Source organism: Mya arenaria, chromosome 10 (assembly GCF_026914265.1).
Source record: "Mya arenaria isolate MELC-2E11 chromosome 10, ASM2691426v1".
Taxonomy (NCBI): domain Eukaryota; kingdom Metazoa; phylum Mollusca; class Bivalvia; order Myida; family Myidae; genus Mya; species Mya arenaria.
In genome coordinates, this window is record NC_069131.1 from 49,822,457 (window position 1) to 49,844,108 (window position 21,652).

At 35.3% G+C, this 21,652-nt stretch overlaps 2 protein-coding genes across 3 annotated transcripts in view; both read left to right on the plus strand.

Annotated features, from left to right (window-relative positions):
* Positions 1 to 6,856: 6,856 nt before the first annotated feature.
* On the plus strand, positions 6,857 to 12,081 carry LOC128204184 (ATP-dependent RNA helicase DHX58-like). The gene is made up of 6 exons (XM_052905560.1): positions 6,857 to 6,997; positions 7,376 to 7,471; positions 7,644 to 7,883; positions 9,690 to 9,828; positions 10,830 to 10,997; positions 11,292 to 12,081. Exons 3-6 carry the CDS (start codon positions 7,791 to 7,793, stop codon positions 11,951 to 11,953), a joined length of 1,062 nt encoding a protein of 353 aa, XP_052761520.1. The 5' UTR covers positions 6,857 to 6,997; positions 7,376 to 7,471; positions 7,644 to 7,790; the 3' UTR covers positions 11,954 to 12,081.
* Positions 12,082 to 17,488: 5,407 nt separating this feature from the next.
* Positions 17,489 to 21,652, plus strand: part of LOC128204211 (tetratricopeptide repeat protein 38-like) — a 30,456-nt gene continuing 26,292 nt past the window's right edge. For both annotated transcript variants that reach the window (XM_052905597.1, XM_052905598.1), the window contains exons 1-6: positions 17,489 to 17,610; positions 18,420 to 18,497; positions 19,214 to 19,295; positions 19,682 to 19,841; positions 21,162 to 21,335; positions 21,523 to 21,598. In XM_052905597.1, the coding sequence (XP_052761557.1) occupies positions 17,572 to 17,610; positions 18,420 to 18,497; positions 19,214 to 19,295; positions 19,682 to 19,841; positions 21,162 to 21,335; positions 21,523 to 21,598 (609 nt within the window). In that variant the 5' untranslated portion in view covers positions 17,489 to 17,571. The remainder of the gene's footprint in view (positions 17,611 to 18,419; positions 18,498 to 19,213; positions 19,296 to 19,681; positions 19,842 to 21,161; positions 21,336 to 21,522; positions 21,599 to 21,652) is intronic.

Consider the following 21,652-nt stretch of genomic DNA (forward strand, 5'->3'; position numbering starts at 1 on the left):
AGTCGAGCCCCGTTATGATAGCCCTAATGTTTCGTGAATTATCTTCCATCTTCCTCTCTGATGAATACAGTCGAGCCACGTTAAGATGACCCCAATGTTTCGTGAATATCGTCCATCTTCCTCACTTATGAATACAGTCGAGCCTCGTTAGGATGACCCCAATGTTTCGTTAATTATCGTCCATCTTCCTCTCTTATGAATACAGTCGAGCCCCGTTGGCCCGAACTCCAAAGGACCGGCAAAAATACTTCGAGTCTCGGGAAATTCGAGCATGTCGGAAACGCTTACCTTTAGACGAAGGAAATCGGCCTTTTACATTCAATTCGAGCCAACGAGGACATTGAGCCGAGCGAGTTCGAGCCAACGGGTCTCGACTGTAAACATGATTTTCTTCGTGCATTTCGTGTGGTGGATTAATACGGGTTTCCATGTGTTTTTACTTAATAAAGTTACGATTTCAAAGCGACTTTATGCATTCTGTGGCATTTCGCAAAAATGCATCAAGATGTTTGGTGGAACACATGTTTCCTTATTGATATAAGCGTTGTTTTGTTTTTCAAATGGTATCGAAAATTGAAATAAAACACACACGTTGTTCTTGCGATGCGCTAGGTTCATATGGGTTCGAACATATTAATCTCCATCGATAAAACGATAAAAAATTAAAGAATTCCCGCCCTAGATACTAGAATTAGTACTCTGTAATAATAACAATCCAATCAGGTGAAAAGTTTTTGTATAGTTTGTTATGTCACTTCGCTTTTTGTGAAACCAGGTTCTGGGGGGCATTTCAATAAAAGATTTTAGTCGTATTATCAATAAGCTTAAATGTGTTTCAAAGTCAAAAATGGCAAAACATGGATATGTTTTGTTCATCTACGTTGTGTTCATTTTCATTCTGGCTAAAATTCAGTTCATTCAAATAATCAACAAAATAATGAAACTATGACACTAAAATAATATGGATTACGACTAAAATCTGTGTTAAAATCCCCCCCACCCCCGCCTTGCTGATCTTTAGCTGTATGCATATATATATCCAACACATACATCAATGTCAATATTTTCCAACTGGAAGTATTATTTCATCTTAACATTTCGAATTTATATACCAGCAACTTACTGTCACTACGCACTGACGTGTGAGGCGATATATTGAATTATGGTGGACGTCTAAACAATACAACGTACTGACAAACAAGGCTACAAACTGAATATCAATCGGGTTTACGTCCCACTTTAACAACGTACTGACATACAAGGTGACATACTGTATAACGGTTCAATTTTACGTCTAAACAAAACAACGTACTGAGATACAAGGCGACATACTGTATAACGGTGGATGTTACGTCTAAACAAAACAACGTACTGACATACAAGGCGACATACTGTATTACGGTTCAATTTTACGTCTAAACAAAACAACGTACTGACATACAAGGCGACATACTGAGATACAAGGCGACATACTGTATAACGGTTCAATTTTACGTCTAAACAAAACAACGTACTGACATACAAGGCGACATACTGTATAACGGTTCAATTTTACGTCTAAACAATACAACGTACTGACATACAAGGCGACATACTGAGATACAAGGTGACATACTGTATAACGGTTCAATTTTACGTCTAAACAATACAACGTACTGACATACAAGGTGACATACTGTATAACGGTTCAATTTTACGTCTAAACAATACAACGTACTGACATACAAGGCGACATACTGTATAACGGTTCAATTTTACGTCTAAACAATACAACGTACTGACATACAAGGCGACATACTGTATAACGGTTCAATTTTACGTCTAAACAATACAACGTACTGACATACAAGGCGACATACTGTATTACGGTTCAATTTTACGTCTAAACAAAACAACGTACTGACATACAAGGCGACATGCTGAGATACAAGGCGACATACTGTATAACGGTATATTTTACGTCCACTAAAATAATGCACTGAAGTGAAATGTGACATAATGTGTCACGTTGGAGTTTACATCCAAATAGTATAACTCACTGAAATGCAAGGCGACATACTGTATTACGATGGATTTTACGTCTGACCAAAAAAACGAACGGTGGATTTTACGTCCAAAAGATGCAAAACACTGTGTTGTAAGGCTACATACCGTTTCCAATTACTGCTTCCAACTATTATTCAACTCAACTCAATTACGTTTATTGTATAAAACATATAAATATGCTTATATAAACAACAAATAGAACGTTCTCAAAGGTATGAATTGATGCATTTTTAAAACGATCTATTAGTAACAGAATATCAAAACACTATTATCATGGATAAAAGGAATTATAATTTCTCGTTTCATGACGTTTGCGTTGACAGGTTATTCGGAGATTTCTTTGAGGTTTTAGATGATAAATAAATAACTTGTTTGCTTTGTTGGCGAGATGTGATCTCTTTTATATATCTGACACTTAAGTTTTAATATTATGGCATATTTATAGAAGTGGTATTCATTTGAAGCATTATTTGAATACATTTGTTATATAATCTTTGAGATCTTGGAATGTTAATTTATCGACCACCTTTAATTTAGACGGATGATTTCTAAACGTGTAGTCTTTTTGAAATGTTAACATATTTTTCTACGTTAGAGGTATATTTAAATAGACTGTACGCTTCATGACTTCGGGAGTTATAAATGGATGAATTTCAGCTTTGATGATAATCATCCAGTACACGTGGTTATATAACTTTTGTTTTTTGGTATATTAATCTGATCCATCCAATAAATGCCATATATTGTTGTAGCCGTTTTAGGTACATGTAATTCCATTATCAGTGCCATTTTAGCATAGTTTACGTTTTAAAGTGATCCATCTGCTCAGGTCTTTAATGATTAAAAAATTCGTTGGTGTTCGACCATGTTCTCAAAAAGGAGCTTCACTCTTAGTCGAGCATCTCACACTTAATATGTTTGCATTCATATTGCGATGAACGCAAATATGTTAAGAATACTGAACTTACAAAACACCAAGTGCGGTAATCTGTATGTGGCATTGAAATAATATGCGTTCATTTATGAGGACGTGCAATAGGAGAGTGAATAAACATATTTAAGATAACTGAAGCTGCCAGGGTTTCGGTTTTGGTCTATGACTTTGTTACGTAGGAATATGGCGCATTAAATATATATAGTAGTCATTAAATCAGCTCGTGTTTCCCAACCATGCAGACAGTTACGCGGCATCTTTTGAGAGTTGCACCTTCCGCCAAATCCCGGGGTTGATTCAAGCTATAAATGTAATCAATTGGTTAATTTCAAACTCATGATCACTCGTTTATATAATAGCGATCCGTTTTTTTGCACAATGATAAACATTAACTAAAGCATTATGCATTTGACAATACATATATATCACATTACCACATTTTCATTTAATATTAAATCGACCAGACTAGCGTAGGTGTCAGATATAAATTGTGTGAAGTATACATACACACTGCTCATCATTTATAAAACCGATAAAGGCACGGAAGATCGAGTTACAAAGCGTCTTAAATATATTGATAGCGATCGATCAATTGGTATCCTTCAGTTGGAATTTTAGCACATGGATATACTTTTTTAAACTACATGAATCACATGAAACTGTTCTGAAAGGCGATAAGTTAAAGATGTTTGTTTAGACTGAATGGTCTTTCTATTTATAGCTTTCGGAATGACAGGTTTGTCGTTCATATTTGTTTTCGATAACAAACACATTATTATTACAGGAAATTGTGTTTATTTAAACACTTATATATTAACAAGTACGGGAAATAAATTATATACGTTTGAATATACAATTGTTGATAATATATTTCATGTAAAAGTAAATCTGCATAAGTATTATCTGATTCGTGTTTGAAATGCGCACACTGGCAATCAATTTAAACTTTTAAGCTACTGAGCTTGTTTCTGTAACTCTTCGCTTAAAAATTTAGATCAACAAATACAAGCTAAAACAATACATTTAATTAATGATATAATTAAAAAAAATAACGAACCACTTTTACTGATATACCGGCAAACATCCGAGGGTTTTTTCGATACAAATTGCCGAGGAGCTCCGAATGATCGTACCAATGTCATTTAGCTATAGGTCAAGATTAATTATTCCAAACGGCGACAAAATCAATGTATGAATACAAGCGAAAATGGGTCTCCGATAAGGGTATCTTCTTAGATGTACGCTCATTCTGGTTTTTATTTTTCATAAAGCGTGTACAAGTGTATCTTTTGGTGGCGTTCAATATATAGATCACGACAACGCTCGCTCCCAAGACATAACACATACCAGTGTATTGTTCCTGAGACTTGTGAGCACTTAAATGACTCTATATAGATGCATATACAATATACATGTACATGCATACTAAGTTGATCGAATGGCTGTGATTGGGTGCTTGTCTCAGAACGTTCATGATAAACTTAAGGAATATAAGAACGTTTTGATGACCTTAAATTGAGACCTGAGATGGAATACTTGATGTGCTGGCATAGGTAGCTTGTGAAGAGGGTTCGAAGCGAAAATGGTTCTATCTGCTTCTACATTTAATGTCACATGGTACCTTTTGCCTACATTATTTGTATGTATAAATTGTTCTCTATTTCATGTTTGAGAAAAATCAACTGAACATTGAATGAATAAATTACATGACAGACAAACTATAAAGAAGTGGGTAAATCAATAATTGAATTGAACCTGGGTGTTGATTGTGTACATTGAACAATAGCTTTGGAGCATGTTTTGAATGTCTATCGGCAAGTTATATCGTTATTAAAGGTATTGAACAAAAGTCATCATCACAGAAATTACCATATTTAAACACCCAAATTCATCATAAACAGTGTAAAACACGAACTCGATAACTAACGCCAACACTCACAAATGGAATTGATTTTAAAAATAGCCATTCGACCTCATTCAGTATTATCCGTTTTATCTTAATATAAGACTGCTCGATGGTTTCAATATAATTTTCTTTTATTCAAATTGTTTACAAAATGAAAAATATTGGATGTGCTAAATTGATTTAAATCTAACAAATAACTTCAAGACCAATCCGGATATAGTATTGCCTTTATGTGATATTAAAAGTTTTTGAGGAATTTATTTGAACTTTTTTATTGCCTCTTTCATTTCAGACCTAAATGATAATGGTAATGGTAATCACTAAATTGTAATCACTAATAATCACATTCACTGTAATCACATTCCTAAATGGTAATCACTAAATATGGCAGAACTGTCTGAACTGAACAGAACTGTCTGAGAGGAGAATTTCAAGCGAATACAAATCAACAATCTACAAAATCGGTAAGTAATCCAATTATTATTTATTTAAAAATGTCTGATGTTTTATTTCAGTTAAACAGCCATTATGTGTTATTTCTATAGCATAAGCTTAAAAAATCGAGAAAATGATATCAAAAGAACGCGCACAGACACATACAAAATATCTTAATTTGCTCGTACTTTACTCGTTACTTATAATCCTGAGATATGTTGTTATATTTTGTATTGCTGGGATTTCAAAAATTTGTCTACTGACTCCGGTGTTGGTATCGAGATTAAAGTCGGAAAGTAATTGTTCGATTACTAACATTGAAGGGGCTGTCTCACAGATGATAAAATAGCGAGAGAAAAAAGAAAATTGTCGAAAAATGACATAAACTTGGCATCGATGTGTACAATGCATTGAAACCTACTAACTGAAGTACCACATAGCTTACAATTTATTGAAGTTTAGCAGTTATTTCGTATTTTTCCATTAAAAAAGGTTACTGGATATGTCTACCAGGTAGAATGCCTTAAAATCTGGTAATATAGAAAGTTTGCAAGTGTTCAGTCTGATAGTATTTGATGAGTGCCACCACTCAAAGAAACAGCACATGTACAATGAGATAATGAGCAAATACCTGGACTTGAAAATTAAAAGCAAAGTCAGCGGGTCGGATCTTCCGCAGGTGATATTTTTTGTACTTGTTATCACGCTTTAATATAAGAGTCCTTTTTTAAAAAGCCTTTGAATGCATAAATAATTAAACTCGATTCATATTTCTCTGAGTTACTTTTTGAGCCACTGCTTTAATGAAAAAATAACAGATGAGGAAGATTTATCTCCGACCGAAAAATCTCCTAAACATTTGGTGAACTTTTTTTGTTCATAAGCAGTACATGTCACATGATATGTAGTGGGGTTTGTTGTACCACTAACAAGCGACTTGTTATTAATACATTTTCTTTAAGACTTATTTTAGAATCATTACACAACTATTATATTACCAAATAAATAATTGTCAAGTATATTTGCATCTGTAAGCTCATGGTTTACAGCTTTGATATTTAGACTTATACCAGAAAACAAAGGTCGAAGAAGGGTCGTAATCCAAAGGGGTCATCTTAATAAACAGCTTTGTTTAAGTCTTAATGATCGATGTTATCTGTTCGCATATAATGGCATATCCCTGAAACTGGTAAATGTTCCATCAGAGTGACAAAATGCACTGCACGCCTCTAGGAAGTCAATATTTTAACAAGCAAGTTTATTTTTTCGATGCCCCTCAGGAATGCTATAACTACGATGCCCATTTTATTTGTCTTAGTGTGATATTTTCATTTTTAGTCCATGTGAGTATAAGGATAAAATTTAAGCTGTTACCATTTATGACGCTTATACAAATGCATAAGTATTGATGTCCCGACTAAGGTCGATCAATGTGACGGGCACGGTTCAGCGATCTGTGTTCTTTTTTGTTCTAAATCTTTTTGGATATTTTAATTCTTTCTTTCAGATCGTTGGCTTGACCGCTTCTCTTGGTGTTGGAGGAAAAACCACAGAAGCCGAAGGACTTAAATTTATGAAACAAATAGTTGCAAACATGGATGCAACATTCTTGTGTACAGTTCAGAGTGAGAGATCAAAAGTAGAACTGAGCAAATATGTCAGCAGCCCTAAAGAAGGTACAGTATAAAAGACAACGTACGTTTCAGACCGTAATCGGCCTCTCTCTAAATCTTTTAGAAATGTTTCATTGTCAACCCAGAAGTATGTAGTTTGTAAATTCAATCTTTTGCAAGGTAACTGGTTGAATGTTTTCTTAGTTTCATTTTTGATATATTAGGCCGGGAATACACAAACACAATTTCCAAGGAGTTTATCACAGTTATATTAAAACCCCGCATTGACCTTCAAAAATGCTACAATTATATACAATTACAAAAATGAATTGACTATTTTGAATGGTTATTCTTTGTATGATGATATATTGTGTAATATTTACCTTGCACATGTAGAATACCCTACTATTCAGTTTAACAAAAAATACATTTTATTTTCAGAGCTTATCGAGGTTGAAGGTCGATCAAATGATGTATTTAAACAAGCTTTGGAAGATATTGTGCAGAAAATTAACAATTACATAACACCAAATCAAAGTAAATAAACAACGTTTATCTTTTGCATTCGTTTGAAAGGCGTTTGCACATGATTACATTTGAGTAACGGTGATGAATATTCAAATTAAGGCGCATCTGCAAATATTAACTGAAGTAATTGTCGGTGACAAAAATAGAAAAAAAATATCAGTTCGGTCGGCTTTATTTTCAGCTGTTTGACTAACCGAGATACAGAAAAATAACTATTGTAAGCGCGCAACATATTTTCGTTTTTGAAGCCATTATTGAATGCACGTCTGACGACAAAGAGCTTTTGGATGAATGCAGAATTCCACCGACCTTTGGAACAGACAAATACATGCAATGGAGTTCTGAATTTGAGCACAAAATTGCACAGATTTCTTCTGATGATATAAGACGAGTTCTTCAGCCGTGTTGGGAGTTTCTCCAGGTAGTTATGTCATTAAGATCATTTCTTGCAGAATTTAACCATTCTTAATCGAAAAGAGATAGGTAATAACTGAAATGTATACCTTAATGGTTTGAGATAGTGTATAGCTGTTTGGGTTGCCGGAAATATTTTCCTACACCTGATGCATATATCTGTGATTGAATTAAAGATACATTGTTGTATATAAGATAATCGTATGCATTGATTTAATAAGCATTAAGGGTGTTGCATTATACCATTAATCTATTGAATAACAAGCTAGGTTAAGAAATTGTTTTTCCCACCTCAGATAAGTAGATCCAATAATTTAACCATGCTAGAAATTCTTATCTTGATGTGGAACTCCTTTTTAATGGTCACAACATTGTAATTACCCCCCTTATTAAAGACTGTCATCTGTAGCATAATTGAAACCTTGTCTTGTGGCAATATTTCGAACGCTAATTAATTATTTCTCGCTTCAAATGTCACCATAAAACAGTTTTTACGCACGCATGCTTCACTCTCCTTAGAACTATTTAAAGACCCATTTTACTATTGACTTAATCTGAATCACTGCGCGCATATCCATGACAACCACGAATTATCGCATATTAATATGCAATTATTTTCACTAAGCACAAAAGTGTTCCAGCAAAAAATACATATTTACTTAATTTTGTTTAACTGAGGTGGGAGAAAAAGCATCTACCATAGCCGTTCGTGTAAGATAGGTTATTCTCCCACCTCGGATAAGTAGATCCAATAATTTAACCATGCTAGAAATTCTTATCTTGCCCATGGGCCAAGATAAAATGCCAGTATGGAACTCCTTTTTAATGGTCGCCACATTGTAATTACCTCCCTTGTTGAAGACTGTCGTCTGTAGCATCATGGAAACCTTGTCTTGTGGCAATATTTAGAACGCTAATGAATTATTTCTCGCTTCAAATGTCACCAGTTTTCACGCACCTTTCAAGAAATTATGCTTCACTCTCCTTAGAACTATTTAAAGACCGACTTGACTATTAACATAATCTGAATCACTGCGTGCATATCCATGACAATCACGAATTATCGCATATCCATACGCGATTATTTTCACTAAGCACAAATAAGTTCCAGCAAAAGAATACATTTTTACTTAATTTTGTTTAACTGGGGTGGGAGAAAAAGCATCTACCATAGCCGCTCGTGTAAGATAGGTACATCCTGACCCTCGCGCATGGTGTTTTGCGGAAACACGGTAAACCTCGTTTCCGCAATACACCCTTCGCTCGGGTCGGAATGAACCTATCTTACACTCTCGGCCATGGAAGATACTTATAATCTATCATTCCAACACTATGTATATATTTGTTTATAAAAGTACGAATCAGTGAGATGCGGTTAAAGTCGAAAGTTAACGATTTTATGAATTTTGTATTATAAGTGATTCAATATTCCCTCCCAAAATTTTTTCTCAAGTTTAGAGCTCATCTTAATTTAATCGTTTCACTGTTTCCATTAAAAGCTTAATTTAAGTGCTCATTATTAGCAGACAATTTCTATAACTTTTTTTCCTATATAATAACAGATACCGTTGATAGCCACGCTTTACACCGTATTTGTTACAAAAGGCTATCCATTTCCGGATATTTCGAATTACGATTTATTGAAGAATTTGGAGTTGAACTTTACAGTCGCATCATAGTGTTAAATGCGGCAATAACCCCACAGTTCTGTTCATTGTAACTGAGTGAAACTCCACATTTCCAAAAATCGCACGTTACTGCTATACGCTTTTCGACTCTTCCATTTCTTAAATTTAACTTTTTCTGTTTTCAGGAATATAACAAAGCTTTGTTAGTTTACAACGATGCAAGATTGAAGGAAGCCTTGAAGATTCTTTCAGAATTTATATTGAACGTAAAGAAAGTACAAACTTATCATTCAACGGACAATTTTCTCCTTGAGCTGTACACTGGTTAGCATATACTTTTGCTAGATATTGTTAACAGAAAAATGTAAGATTGATAAGACATGAGATTAGTCAGAAACATTCGTGTACCCTTGGGCCCCCGATCATGTATTGGCAGTCTACGCAATGTTAAATTCTTAATATATTTAAATAAAGACTTTTTCCACTCACAAATATCGATTCGAATTAGTGAATGTTTCTGCATGTTGATCCGGTAAATTGTTTTTGATTCTTTTTTTGTGGATTTCGATTGCCTCGATCCGTAAAAAATCGATTAGATTCAATTATGACTTTCCTGGTCAATATACAGTACCAATAAAATTATTGTAATAAAAGTTATGTATTTAACATCAAAGCAATATTTGAAGATTTAGAGCATAAGACGTCTGCTTTGGAAGACATAAACCCTAAGCTGATAAAGCTGCAAGAAATCTTGAAAACCTTCTGCCGTTCAAAGAGTCTCGGGGAATTATATTTGTGAAAACAAGGGAGCTAGCTTATGCCCTTGTGGACTGGAATAATAACAAAGAGCCAATCTGTGAATTAAATGCTGCAGTGTGTTTAGGCCAAGGAACGGCGTCTTCAGACGGTGGTCAGTTTCTTTGTGCTAACTCATTTTCCTGATACATTAGCCTTTGTAAAGTTATGTATCTTATACAAGAAGTTATTTCTTGGAAGTCAATTTTTGAATAATTGTTATATATTGATTTTGCGATAATTATGAAATTTAGAAAATTTAATAAACATTAAAGATAAATAATGGAAACTGTAGGGAATAGCCCAGCAGCCTCAATATAACTAAGACTCTTTTAAAAACACAAGGTTCAAACACTTACAGGCGACAAAATGCTACTAGAACACACACATTACACAGTGGTTAAAACATTGTCATTGTTAAACGGCCTTAATGAAAACAAACTAACTACTCACTCGGGGGTTGAAACATTTGCAAAATTCCCTCAGTCTTAAAATGATACACGGCTGTAAGATTGTGTCAATTCTTCAAGGTATGACAAAGGTTGCACAAAAAGATGTCCTAGGCTTCTTCAAAAAGGGTGTACATCGACTTATAATTGCGACCTCTGTCGCAGAAGAGGGATTGGACATCGCCCAATGTAATCTGGTCATAAGATACATGCATGTTACAAACGAGATTGTTCGTTTGCAATCAAGAGGTAAGATATCATTGTAACAGGGTAAAATTCTTTGTATGAATTAAGAATTGGTTGTGTGTAACCATTTCATGTTCTTTTAGTTCATTCACTTTTGCCATTGTATTTCAATTACCTGTCTTTTCAATCTTCTCATAAAAATAACAACAAACTCTATCGTTCCAAGACTGTGATTCCAACATTTATTGATAAAGATATGCCAATGTATGTGTGACCTGCCTGTGTTATTTGAAAGTTTCAATTGCATTACTAGTATTTAAAAAGATAAGTGTTTATACGATCGCTTCTTTATTTTAGGAAGAGCAAGGGCAGAAAAAAGCAAATACTTTGTTATTGCCGAGAAGGGAAGTCCTACATTAGCTAAAGAATTGAAGAACGAACTCTGTGAAAATTTAATGATTGAAATTGTCCCAAAACTACAAAGATATTTGGAAAGCCCCGAAAACCATTGGGATAAAGAAATGCTTGACATGCAAAAAGTTATGAAGGACAAAGAAGAACAAATGGAACGAGAAAGACTTAAACATCTAAGCGACGACGCTTGTGAGTTTCAGTGCATGAAATGCAGTTCAAGTATTTGTTTATCGGAGGACATACGCACAATAAAAGGTGCTCATCACATTGTCGTCAATATCGATGTAAATAAGAAAATAAAACTGCAGAGGGGAGAGCCTGCATTTATCGAACCTGATGATGTCAAGTATGGAGGCAAGATATTCTGTATACAAAAAGATTGCCAAAAGGAACTAGGAACACTTTGCACATACGAAAGTATTTTGTTTCCCGTGATAAAACTGACGCTTTTCGAGTGGTGGACAAAACAGGAGCTGGGAAAAAGTACAAGACGTGGAAAAAACTTAATTGTCGCATTGCAGAGTTATCGAATGATGAGTTCTACTCACTTGTCAAGGAAAGAAAAACTAAGTTATTTCTGTGAACATTTGATAAGACAAAGATAGTTAACTTAGTAAACACTGCTGTACACTATGAATAAGTTGACTATTTTCAGAAAAAAACTATATACGATTTAAACCTTAAGAGATGTTACGGCCATGCACAGCTGGTCATATAGGGATAGGCGAGTTGATTAACGCGAAATTCAGTAAGTTTTACATTTATAGTCTAGTTATTTGTAGTTGTTTTTTTCTAGCGCTATAGTTTGAATTCATTGTTATCGTTTTTATAATAATGGTTGAATGGTGCTTTTGTATTGCATACATTCCTATAAGTTTATTGACGTGTGTATTAAACAAATGTATTAAACATATCTAATAAAAGCGCGATTGAAAGTTAATTTATTTCACCTATTTACATAAAAAAACTATTGGGGCCAAGCTAAGACTTTTATAAAAATCTAGGTAATAATTGCTGGTAGCAAGCACACTTGGAAATAACATATATACGTACTAGTCTAAAACAATAGACGTGTAATACGGGATTCTTCTAATCCCTAACGTCTAAACGGGTTTGTGCAAAAATAGGGGGGGGGGGTGGTAAAATATTATAATTGTATTTAGAGAAGTATGTTGTGTTTAAAATAGATAATAAAGGTTTATATTCATATTTTACCATGTAAGTGCAAAGATATTTTGCACAAAACAGGCTCTAAATGCATTAAATCACGGGATTAACCTTTAAAAAAAAACGAAACTTGACTGCCACAGACACCAATTATGCCAATCGTAACAACTCGGCCATCTCCGGCAAGCCTCGAGATAGACCTCGTAAATATAATCGTAACAACTCGGCCATCTCCGAGATGTCGCCTTAGACCTCAAGTGTATTTTCTCAGTTAAAATGTAAAATTCTTCGTAATTCTTCTTACACAGCGAGCGCTCTATTAGTTGGACGTAAAATCCACCGTAATACAGTATATCACCTTACAATTAAGTGCGGTGTGTCAGATGTTAAACTACACTTGCGGGGAAAGGCGACAAACTGTACTACGGTGGATTTTACGTCCAACCATTACAACACTATTATGTGTAAGGCAACACACTGATTTAAGGTAGATTTTACGTCCATCCAATACAATGCACTGAGGTGTAAGGCGGCAAACTGTATTACGGTGGATGTTACGTCCAACCAAAACAACGCACTGAGGTGTAAGGCGACATACTGTATTACTGTGGATTTTACATCCGACTAATACAACGCGCTGAGCTGTAAGGCGACACACTGTATTACGGTGAACTTTACGTCCAGCCAATACAACTCGGGGGATCTTATGTCCCACTAATACAACGCACTGAGGAGAAAGGCGAAATTCTGTATTACGGTCGCTTTTGCTTCCAACTAATACTCAATTCATTTCTGTTTATAAAGCATATAAACATGATAATAGCAAAATCAAAGGTATGAATCTTTGTAATTTTAAAAAGGTTTTACAGAAGATCAAAATAATATAAAGATGGATAAAAAGAATTACTCGTTTCTTGACGTTTGTGCAGGTAATACAGAGATCAGTTGGCGTTTTCAGGTGAGAAATTGATATCTTGCTTTGTGGGCGCTATGTGATATCTTTTATATTTTGGTTTTGGCACTTAAGGTAATACACCCCTAATGAGCTCTATTTTAAACTATTAACAGCTTGATAATTTCTTAATGTGTATCATTTCCTGGATTCACAAACAAAATTAAAAGAAATTTACCGTCAAATAACAATTTTATTTAAATTTGAATTACCCTACCCCCATTTCATTGTCGATAAAAACGACATCACCCTAGAGACAAGAACAATCCTTTATTTCATTTAGTTTTCAACATTTTGGTAATAATTTGATATCAAGAGTAACAAGAATAATATTTGCTTTCAGAAATAATACATTATTGGTCACATTATCAACAAATATAATTATACTGTACTGAAATAGCCATATGGTATTTCAATTTTAACATACTGTTTTGACCGCGTAAAATTGGAACATCGATGTTTAAAAGCAAAATTAATAAGTTCTAGAAATACTCATGACCTGTTCTTTATTAATAATTATCTTTAATCTTTTTTTTTAACAGTATGCCAAAAAATCAAACTATTTTACCGTCTCATTTAAAAAAAAAGTTTGTATTTCCCAACCACCTATTCATTCAGCCGTGCCTGCAAGTTATAAACTCTTCACAGAAGTTAATATGTATGTGTAAAAATGTATTTAATTACTTTTCAATGAAAATACAATATTAACCTTCAAGAGGAGGTTTTCATTAGGGATGTGCTACCTTAAGTCTAAATATGTTTGGCATACTAATAAAAGTGGTATTCAATTTCAAGCATTATTTGAATGCATTTCTTACATACTCTTTGAGATCTTAGAATGTCTATTTATCGACGACCCTCAATTTAGACAGAGGATTTCTAAACGTGTAGTATTTTAAAATGTTAACATAGTGTTCTACGTTAGATATACAAAATATTTTTTATTCATTTTTATAGACCGTGAATCCGTTTCAAGACTCCCGGAGTTATTAATGGATGAATACTACCTTTGATGATAATTATCCAGTACGGGAACTAGTCATTTCGTACCTTGACCATTTCGAAACCCTCCGATTTTTGGTCATTTCGTACCCTTCGGATCCAGTACACGCTCTTATATAACTTTCACCTAAATATATTATGCTGATTCATAAACACTTGCCAATCCCAGTTAAAGACATTACAGATAAGTCAGTATCATTTTAGAATAGTGTACGTTTTAAAGTGATTAATCTGATCCAGTGTTTCATGATTAAAAAAATTCTGACGTGGTTTTCCGACCATGTTCGTCTTAAATTCACCAGATTGGCACTAAAAAACGTTTTTTTCTGTAACGAATCTCAGGACAATTATCTAATAGAATGTGTTACGCTTTGATATCATAATTGTAAAATAATGTATCAAAATGTAAAAAAAAGTGTCGGAGACCGGGTTCGAACCCGTGTCGCCAAAATTGCAATCCAGCGTCGTATCCACTGAGCTAAAGTGATAACACCGACTAGCCAGTCACGCATTAGGAGTGAATTATACCTGGTGGACATACCCAGTAATCGTTTTTAATGGAAAAATACGAAATAACTGCTAAACTTAAATAAATTGTAAACTATGTGGTACTTCAGTTAGTAAGTTTCAATGCATTGTACACATCGATGCCAAGTTATGTCAGTTTTCGACAATTTTCTTTTTTTTCCGCTATTTTATCATACGGAGTACAGGCCCTTTAAAGAACTTTACTATTAGACGAGCGTCTCACAATAAATATTTCAGACAAAGTTTCTAGTGTACAATTTCAACATCATACTTAGTACCCCATATTTCTACACCATAACTTTGGGTTGGTAGAACATGCGAATCAAACACTTAAATTATATCACTGATAGAAGATTGATATTATTATGAACTGAGCTGCAGTTTATGGAGTAAGAACGATGCATGTTCAGTGGTGCTTTGTTGAATTCTCTGTTAGATTTCATTTGCAAACAAATTTACACCCAAATACTTGAATAAAGATTCTACGAGTTATATATGTAGAAGTCGTAAGAAGTATGGCGGCCATTTTCGAAAATCATTACTTTTGTTTATTTTGCATTTGGAAACAGTCCCCAGTCATCAGCGAGTAATTACTTAAATTACTTAAATAATTCCAAGTCATCAAATTTTATAATGTCATTTAAATTGAAACGTATAAATAACTATCTAAAGTGACATTTAAGAAGAAGATACGAAAAATGGTAAATACTAGACATTGGACTCGAAGCCTTCCTTGGGAGGGGCGTACTCTAGTACACCCGTACAAATCAATGTTGGCTACCTCGAAATGGTCAACGCTTAAATTTGGCGGTCAGAAAATACAATGCAAAAAATGGAATGTTATGCAGTGCTCCAGCTGGGATTTAAAAAAAATGGGAGCATGGTCAGAAATGGCACCACTCGATGCGCAGTAAATGTGCCTTAATGGGGCACTTGCAAGGGCCAATATTCAATGTTTATCATGCATGTGTTGTAATGTCTTTCAATACTTATAGTTTTTTTATGAATACCTTTGCTGTTATCTTTATTTTTGTGGCAAAATTTCCGATTTCGGAATAATAATATCTGTCATGTGTTCCCGTTCCGGATAGAAAAATCCGACCAGAGGGCACCTGCGTTGCCAGGAAAGGAGGCTTGCCGACGCGCAATAATTTGTATTCACTGCATACGTCAATAAGTTCCTTCGATATCACGTCTTTTAAGGGTTATTTTGATTTATTTTTAAGGAATATTTTTGTAAAGTTAATGTCAATGGAACTCATCAATTGAAGTCATATAACTCTGGTTACATTTAGTGTTTAATAAAAGAAATCGAAAGTATTACGTCACAGCGCGTGACTCATTTGGCATGGGGGGATGCCAGATGGAGTTTTCCAGCACGGCTGTTCAAATTCACCGGAAATGCCTATCCCGTGTGCTAGAAAGTTGACTCTCGTTAAAAAGGGGCACAGCAGGGTGTTGTAAAAAGGCAGCAGGGTGCTGGAAATTGACAGCGCGGTCCCGAACCCTGCTCGTTAGGCCTAGTGGGAGCACTGGGTATGTATACATATACATGTAGCATTGTACTGGTTAAAGTTTGTTGTTATTCTATAGAATGTTGACGTATAGAATGCTTGAAAATGGCTCTTCCAATCTGTATTACTAGTATTCAAACATTTCGCATGAGAGGGAACAACTCATCTCGTCCACACACCGTATATCATATTGTAACAGCTCGCTTATGTGTACGCGCGTACAATTCAAAGTGCAATCGTTATGCCTCTACTTGTGAATGCCTCTTTGAAATATGCTAACTGAGCTTTTCGTTCTATTTTTAATCGAGGCCTGTTCACCATTTTTTTAGTTTGTCTTTTCCGTTGTGAAGCGATTTAAATGCCTATGGATATATGGTATCTCTCCTCCTCCTTCTCCTCCTCCTCCTCCTCCTCCTCCTCCTCCTCATCATCATCATCATCGTCGTCGTCATCGTCGTCGTCATCATCATCATCATCATCATCATCATCATCATCATCATCATCATCATCATCATCACCACCACCACCACCACCAACAGCACCATCACCATCATCATCATCACCATCAACATCAACATCACCATCATCACCATCATCATCATCACCATCATCATCATCATCATCATCATCATCATCATCATCATCATCATCATCATCATCATCATCGATCCTAATCAGCAGCAGAAGGCACTCGGAGTGCGGGGGCGTTGGCGGAGAGTGAGTGAGTGAGAACACGTAAAGATCTACACACTTAAATCTAAGGATATGATATTTGGCTGAACAGCGTAGGAATGTTATATACATCAACATATGTTTATTGCTATGTGCCCCTTCCCGCGGGAACAGATGCGCACTGGGATCACGAACCCTCGGTAAAGCCCTACGTCCCTAGGCTTTTGTGTACAAATAGTTTTCAATGATTATAACGTTTCGATTAAAAACAGTATAATGTCGCCTGCTCACAGTTGCCTCCCTTATTTAAAAAAAAACATTTTTATAAGATATCAAATCCGGGTCATAATTCAGATTTGTCTAGTTTCTTTCGAGTGCTTTTGCAAAAATGCCTCCACATCCACATACTCACTGGCGAGATGCACAGGTAATACTCGGTCGTGAATCATTTCGATACAGTTATTAATGAGGTGGCAATGTCTTTATCAGTTTATATACATCAATGATGTCATCAGTACACATCATGGACGTGTATTTGTACTTTCAAGATAAATGATAAATCAGTCACAGATAAAGCAACTCATGCATTGAGCACAGGCGTCAGTTAAATTTACAGATTGACAAGACCACAAGACCAACCCTATGGTCTCCACCCCCACCAGATGATGAAAAAAGGTGTGTTTTTCAAGACCAAAAATGGTTGGAACATGACCATTTATCACGATCACCATCAAAATCAACAGTTTTTATCCTTTTATTCATACAATGTCACAAGACAAAAATGCATTGAACTAGCCACCCAGTAAGCAGTTAGCTCAATTAGTTAATGCTCTGTGCTAGTGTTTTGGCGGTCACGGGTTTGAGCCCCATGCCAGCGCACTTTTTCCTCCAATGTTTACTTTACTGGTAAATATAAATATTGGTTTTACTGGTGGCAGCGGTAAACAGCAGGAGTGCCTCTGACGGCCGAAAGGTTGATTGGGGGAGGAGTGTATTGTGTGTGGGCTAGAACAAGTCGCCCGGTTAGCTCAATGGGTTAGAGCTAGTATTCCGGCAAAGTGGGTTCGAGCCCCATACCGGGCACACTTTTTCCTCCAAGGTTTACTTGAATTACACTAGTATCACATTGTTGTTTAAAAGAAGTTAAGAACACAATATGCTTTTTCAAACTATAAAACAAAACACTGTTGACAGATTTAAAATGTATTTAAATTCACTGCCTGGTTTGAATTGTAGGCATGGAAAAGTTTTGGTTTGGAAATGTCAACGCCCAGCGATGAGACATGCAAAATGTTTGACGCCACCCTGACACAGGTGAATGAAAGTTTTGTGTTCTGTTATATTTAAACTTAAACTAAAGTTGATATGTAAATCATCATAAAAAAATATGGAACCTTCATTAGCCACAAACGTTGATTTGTGAATGAATTGCATGGGTAAACAAGTACATGTACCATTAAGATGGAAAAAATCATTCATATTCAAGAGAATGAATGTGAATGAATTGCATGGTTAAACAAGTGTGTGTACCACTAACATTAAAAGAATGAGTCATATTCAAGAGAAATACAGTGAACTCCTATGATATGTTAATTTTGCAAGGTTAAACAAGATATGAACTTTTTCCATTGAGTTGATTTAGTTTGAATCCGTAATTTTTGAGCCATACATGAAATCATGCAGGGTTTAATAACATATTGTATTTGTAGGAGCGAGTTAGTGTTTAATGCACCAGACAATTGTAACCACTGCGTCCCCAGGTCTGGGCCGTGTTTTTACCTTCCAGGTGCGGTGGTTTTATCTATGCACCAAATATAGCGAGACATGGGCATCACCTAGGGTCCCTGGGTTGTGGGGCATTTTGCACAGAGATTTTACCATCAGTTAGTCCCCACAGGGCAGGGATTTTACCCTGCTTGGCTGGACCAAAACTCAAATTCCACGCTATTCCCCGGACCTGGGGGGGGCGGGGCGTTGTTACAATTAACTGGTGCATAAGATAGTAGTTACATCACTACTTTGTATTTCAGATGGTAAATCATTACGATGATGAAGCATTAGGTGGAATGGAAAAATGTCTGGAGAGGATGCTCACAGCTGATCCAGAGTTTGGTTAGTCATATATGAAAGATATTCGTGTTTTATTATTTTATCAATGCAACTTTTGAGACGTCTATATGAGAACTATTTGATACCTTCTTAGATCGTAGAAGGAAAAATATCCAGGTTAGTAGTAAAGCTAATATCGTCGTCACTGTTGCCATATACTAAAATTTAGATGATGACCATGTCAAAGATATAAACATGAAACTTCAAATGACATAAGCCCATACTATGCCCCATATATTTGTAATAGAGGTTGCCATTTTAGAAAAACAGAAAAACAGGGGAATGTATGCTATTGCTATTAAAACCGGACAAACAAATAAGTAAAACTAATTTGAAATTGAACTTAATCTCATTCCTAGAATGGATTTTATGTTTCATTATTATTTCAGTCCTTGGCCTTGCAATGAAAAATGCCTTTGCCTCGAAGCATGTTTACCAGGACTTTACACATGCAAAGGAAGTGTACCGGATGATGGAAATTGCGAGTCTACCGCATGTGAACAAAAGGGAGCGCAATCATGCGATTGCGGTGAAATTGCTTTCGGAAGGGTGAATTATAACTCATCTCTTTTTTCCAAGAAAAATGTCAAGCTATTATGATAGCCTTAGTGTCGTGGTTGTTTTAGTGCAAGCACTTTAACCTCGGCCATTATTTGCCCATCAAGATATTGAAATGGAACTTGGTACCTATGCTACCAGAGAAAATACTCATATGTATTGAAAGGGCTATAATCCTGGCTGTAATATTTGTCAAGGTATGCCCCATGTTCAGGGTGAGGAATCATGTGTCTTAAAGGGGTTCTCACCTGGGTCACCACGGGTCACAACCAATGTCATCAAACAAGTAAGGACCTGTGGCGGATTTCAGTGTCCAGTATGTTGTCCCATTAATAATTTTTGTCCAATCATCACCAAATTTGGTCAGATTGTGTACTGGCATTATATCTTGGTCAAAGTTCTATAACCAGCCATATCGCTGTAGTCACTCTAGGCCTAAAAAAAAAAATTGTTTGGTTAGGGTTACATCCTTAAAAAAAATAGGTAGGGTAGGTAGGCTTTTTATTTTTTTTTATTTATTTTTTTTATTAGGTTTTATATAAGAAAATAATTTTCATCATTGGAGAATGGTGTTAAAGCTATCTTCTGTATAAGCATTTAAGGTTTAAACTTAATATTAAAAAGCAATTTAAAAAAAAAACGAGATATTTTTTTTTTTTTTTTTTTTTTTTTTTTTTCAAATTGACTATAAAAACGGTAGGGTCGGCGCCTATTCCGTAGGTAGGGTCGGGTAACCCGAACCAAATGTATTTTTTTTTTAGGCCCTAGAGTTATCGCCTTTTATTTACGATAATTACCTTAATATGGTCTTGTCTGCTCAGTTACTTTAGAAGCTTTTGTTCATTCACCACCAAATTTAGTCAGAATGTGTATTGGCATAATACCATATAGTTTGATAACCAGCCATATCGCTAAAGACACAGGAGAGTTATCACCCTTTAATTAAAGAAATTACCTCAAATCAGTCTTGTCCGATCAATCACCATAGAAGTCTTTTTCCAATTATCACCAAATTTAGTCAGAATGTGTATGGGCATAATATCTTGGTCAGGTTTGATAACCAGTTATGGCCCTTGAGTTGGCAAAAACTAAGTTTACAGTGTCCACTCTCTAAATTTGGCTTAACCTACAACCACCTATCTCCAAACTTGCTGCCTTAAGATGGTTGTATTTTGCGACCCTTGGCGCTCTTGATCAACATGACGACTTGTTGGTAAATTGAGTAAATCATTAGCTAATAGTCTGTTATTTTCATAATCCTTTAATATTTTAGCAAATATTGAACTGATCTTAGAGTGCAATATACTTCAGGAAGTCAAAAGCGGCTAGCCTAGTATGGGAAGACATTCTAGTTGAACACCCAACAGATATCCTGGCAGCAAAGTTCCTGCACGATACCTACATCCTGAATGGCAACTCCCTAGGGTTGCGACACAGCTGTGCGGGTGTGGTGCCCTATTGGAAACCGGACATGCCTTTTTATGGGTACACTCCTTTTGCCATAATGAGTATATGTGTAACTCTTGTTTGTCATACTAACTGTAGTAGTATATCTGTTGTAAGACTGTTACTAAATTTAATTTTTGTTATAAGGCCTAAAAAACACATCTGATTCGGTTTACAGTTTATTGTTCTTTGAGTCAGCATTTTTTATTTCTGGTACAATTTTCAGAGATATGCTTTCAATGTATGCGTTCGGACTTGAAGAAACCAACACTTTCACTGAGGCCGAGAAATATGCTCAAAAGGTATACTTAATATGAACTAAGGCGCTGCCTCTACGGGATTGAAGTGTTATTGCC

Bases quoted from the DNA above. Each gene is read 5' to 3' on its own strand.
- LOC128204184 (XM_052905560.1), top strand. From the start codon at position 7,791: ATGCAATGGAGTTCTGAATTTGAGCACAAAATTGCACAGATTTCTTCT. The intron at 7,884-9,689 runs GTAGTTATGTCA...TTCTGTTTTCAG, and splicing joins CGTGTTGGGAGTTTCTCCAG to GAATATAACAAAGCTTTGTT. The intron at 10,998-11,291 runs GTAAGATATCAT...TCTTTATTTTAG, and splicing joins TGTTCGTTTGCAATCAAGAG to GAAGAGCAAGGGCAGAAAAA.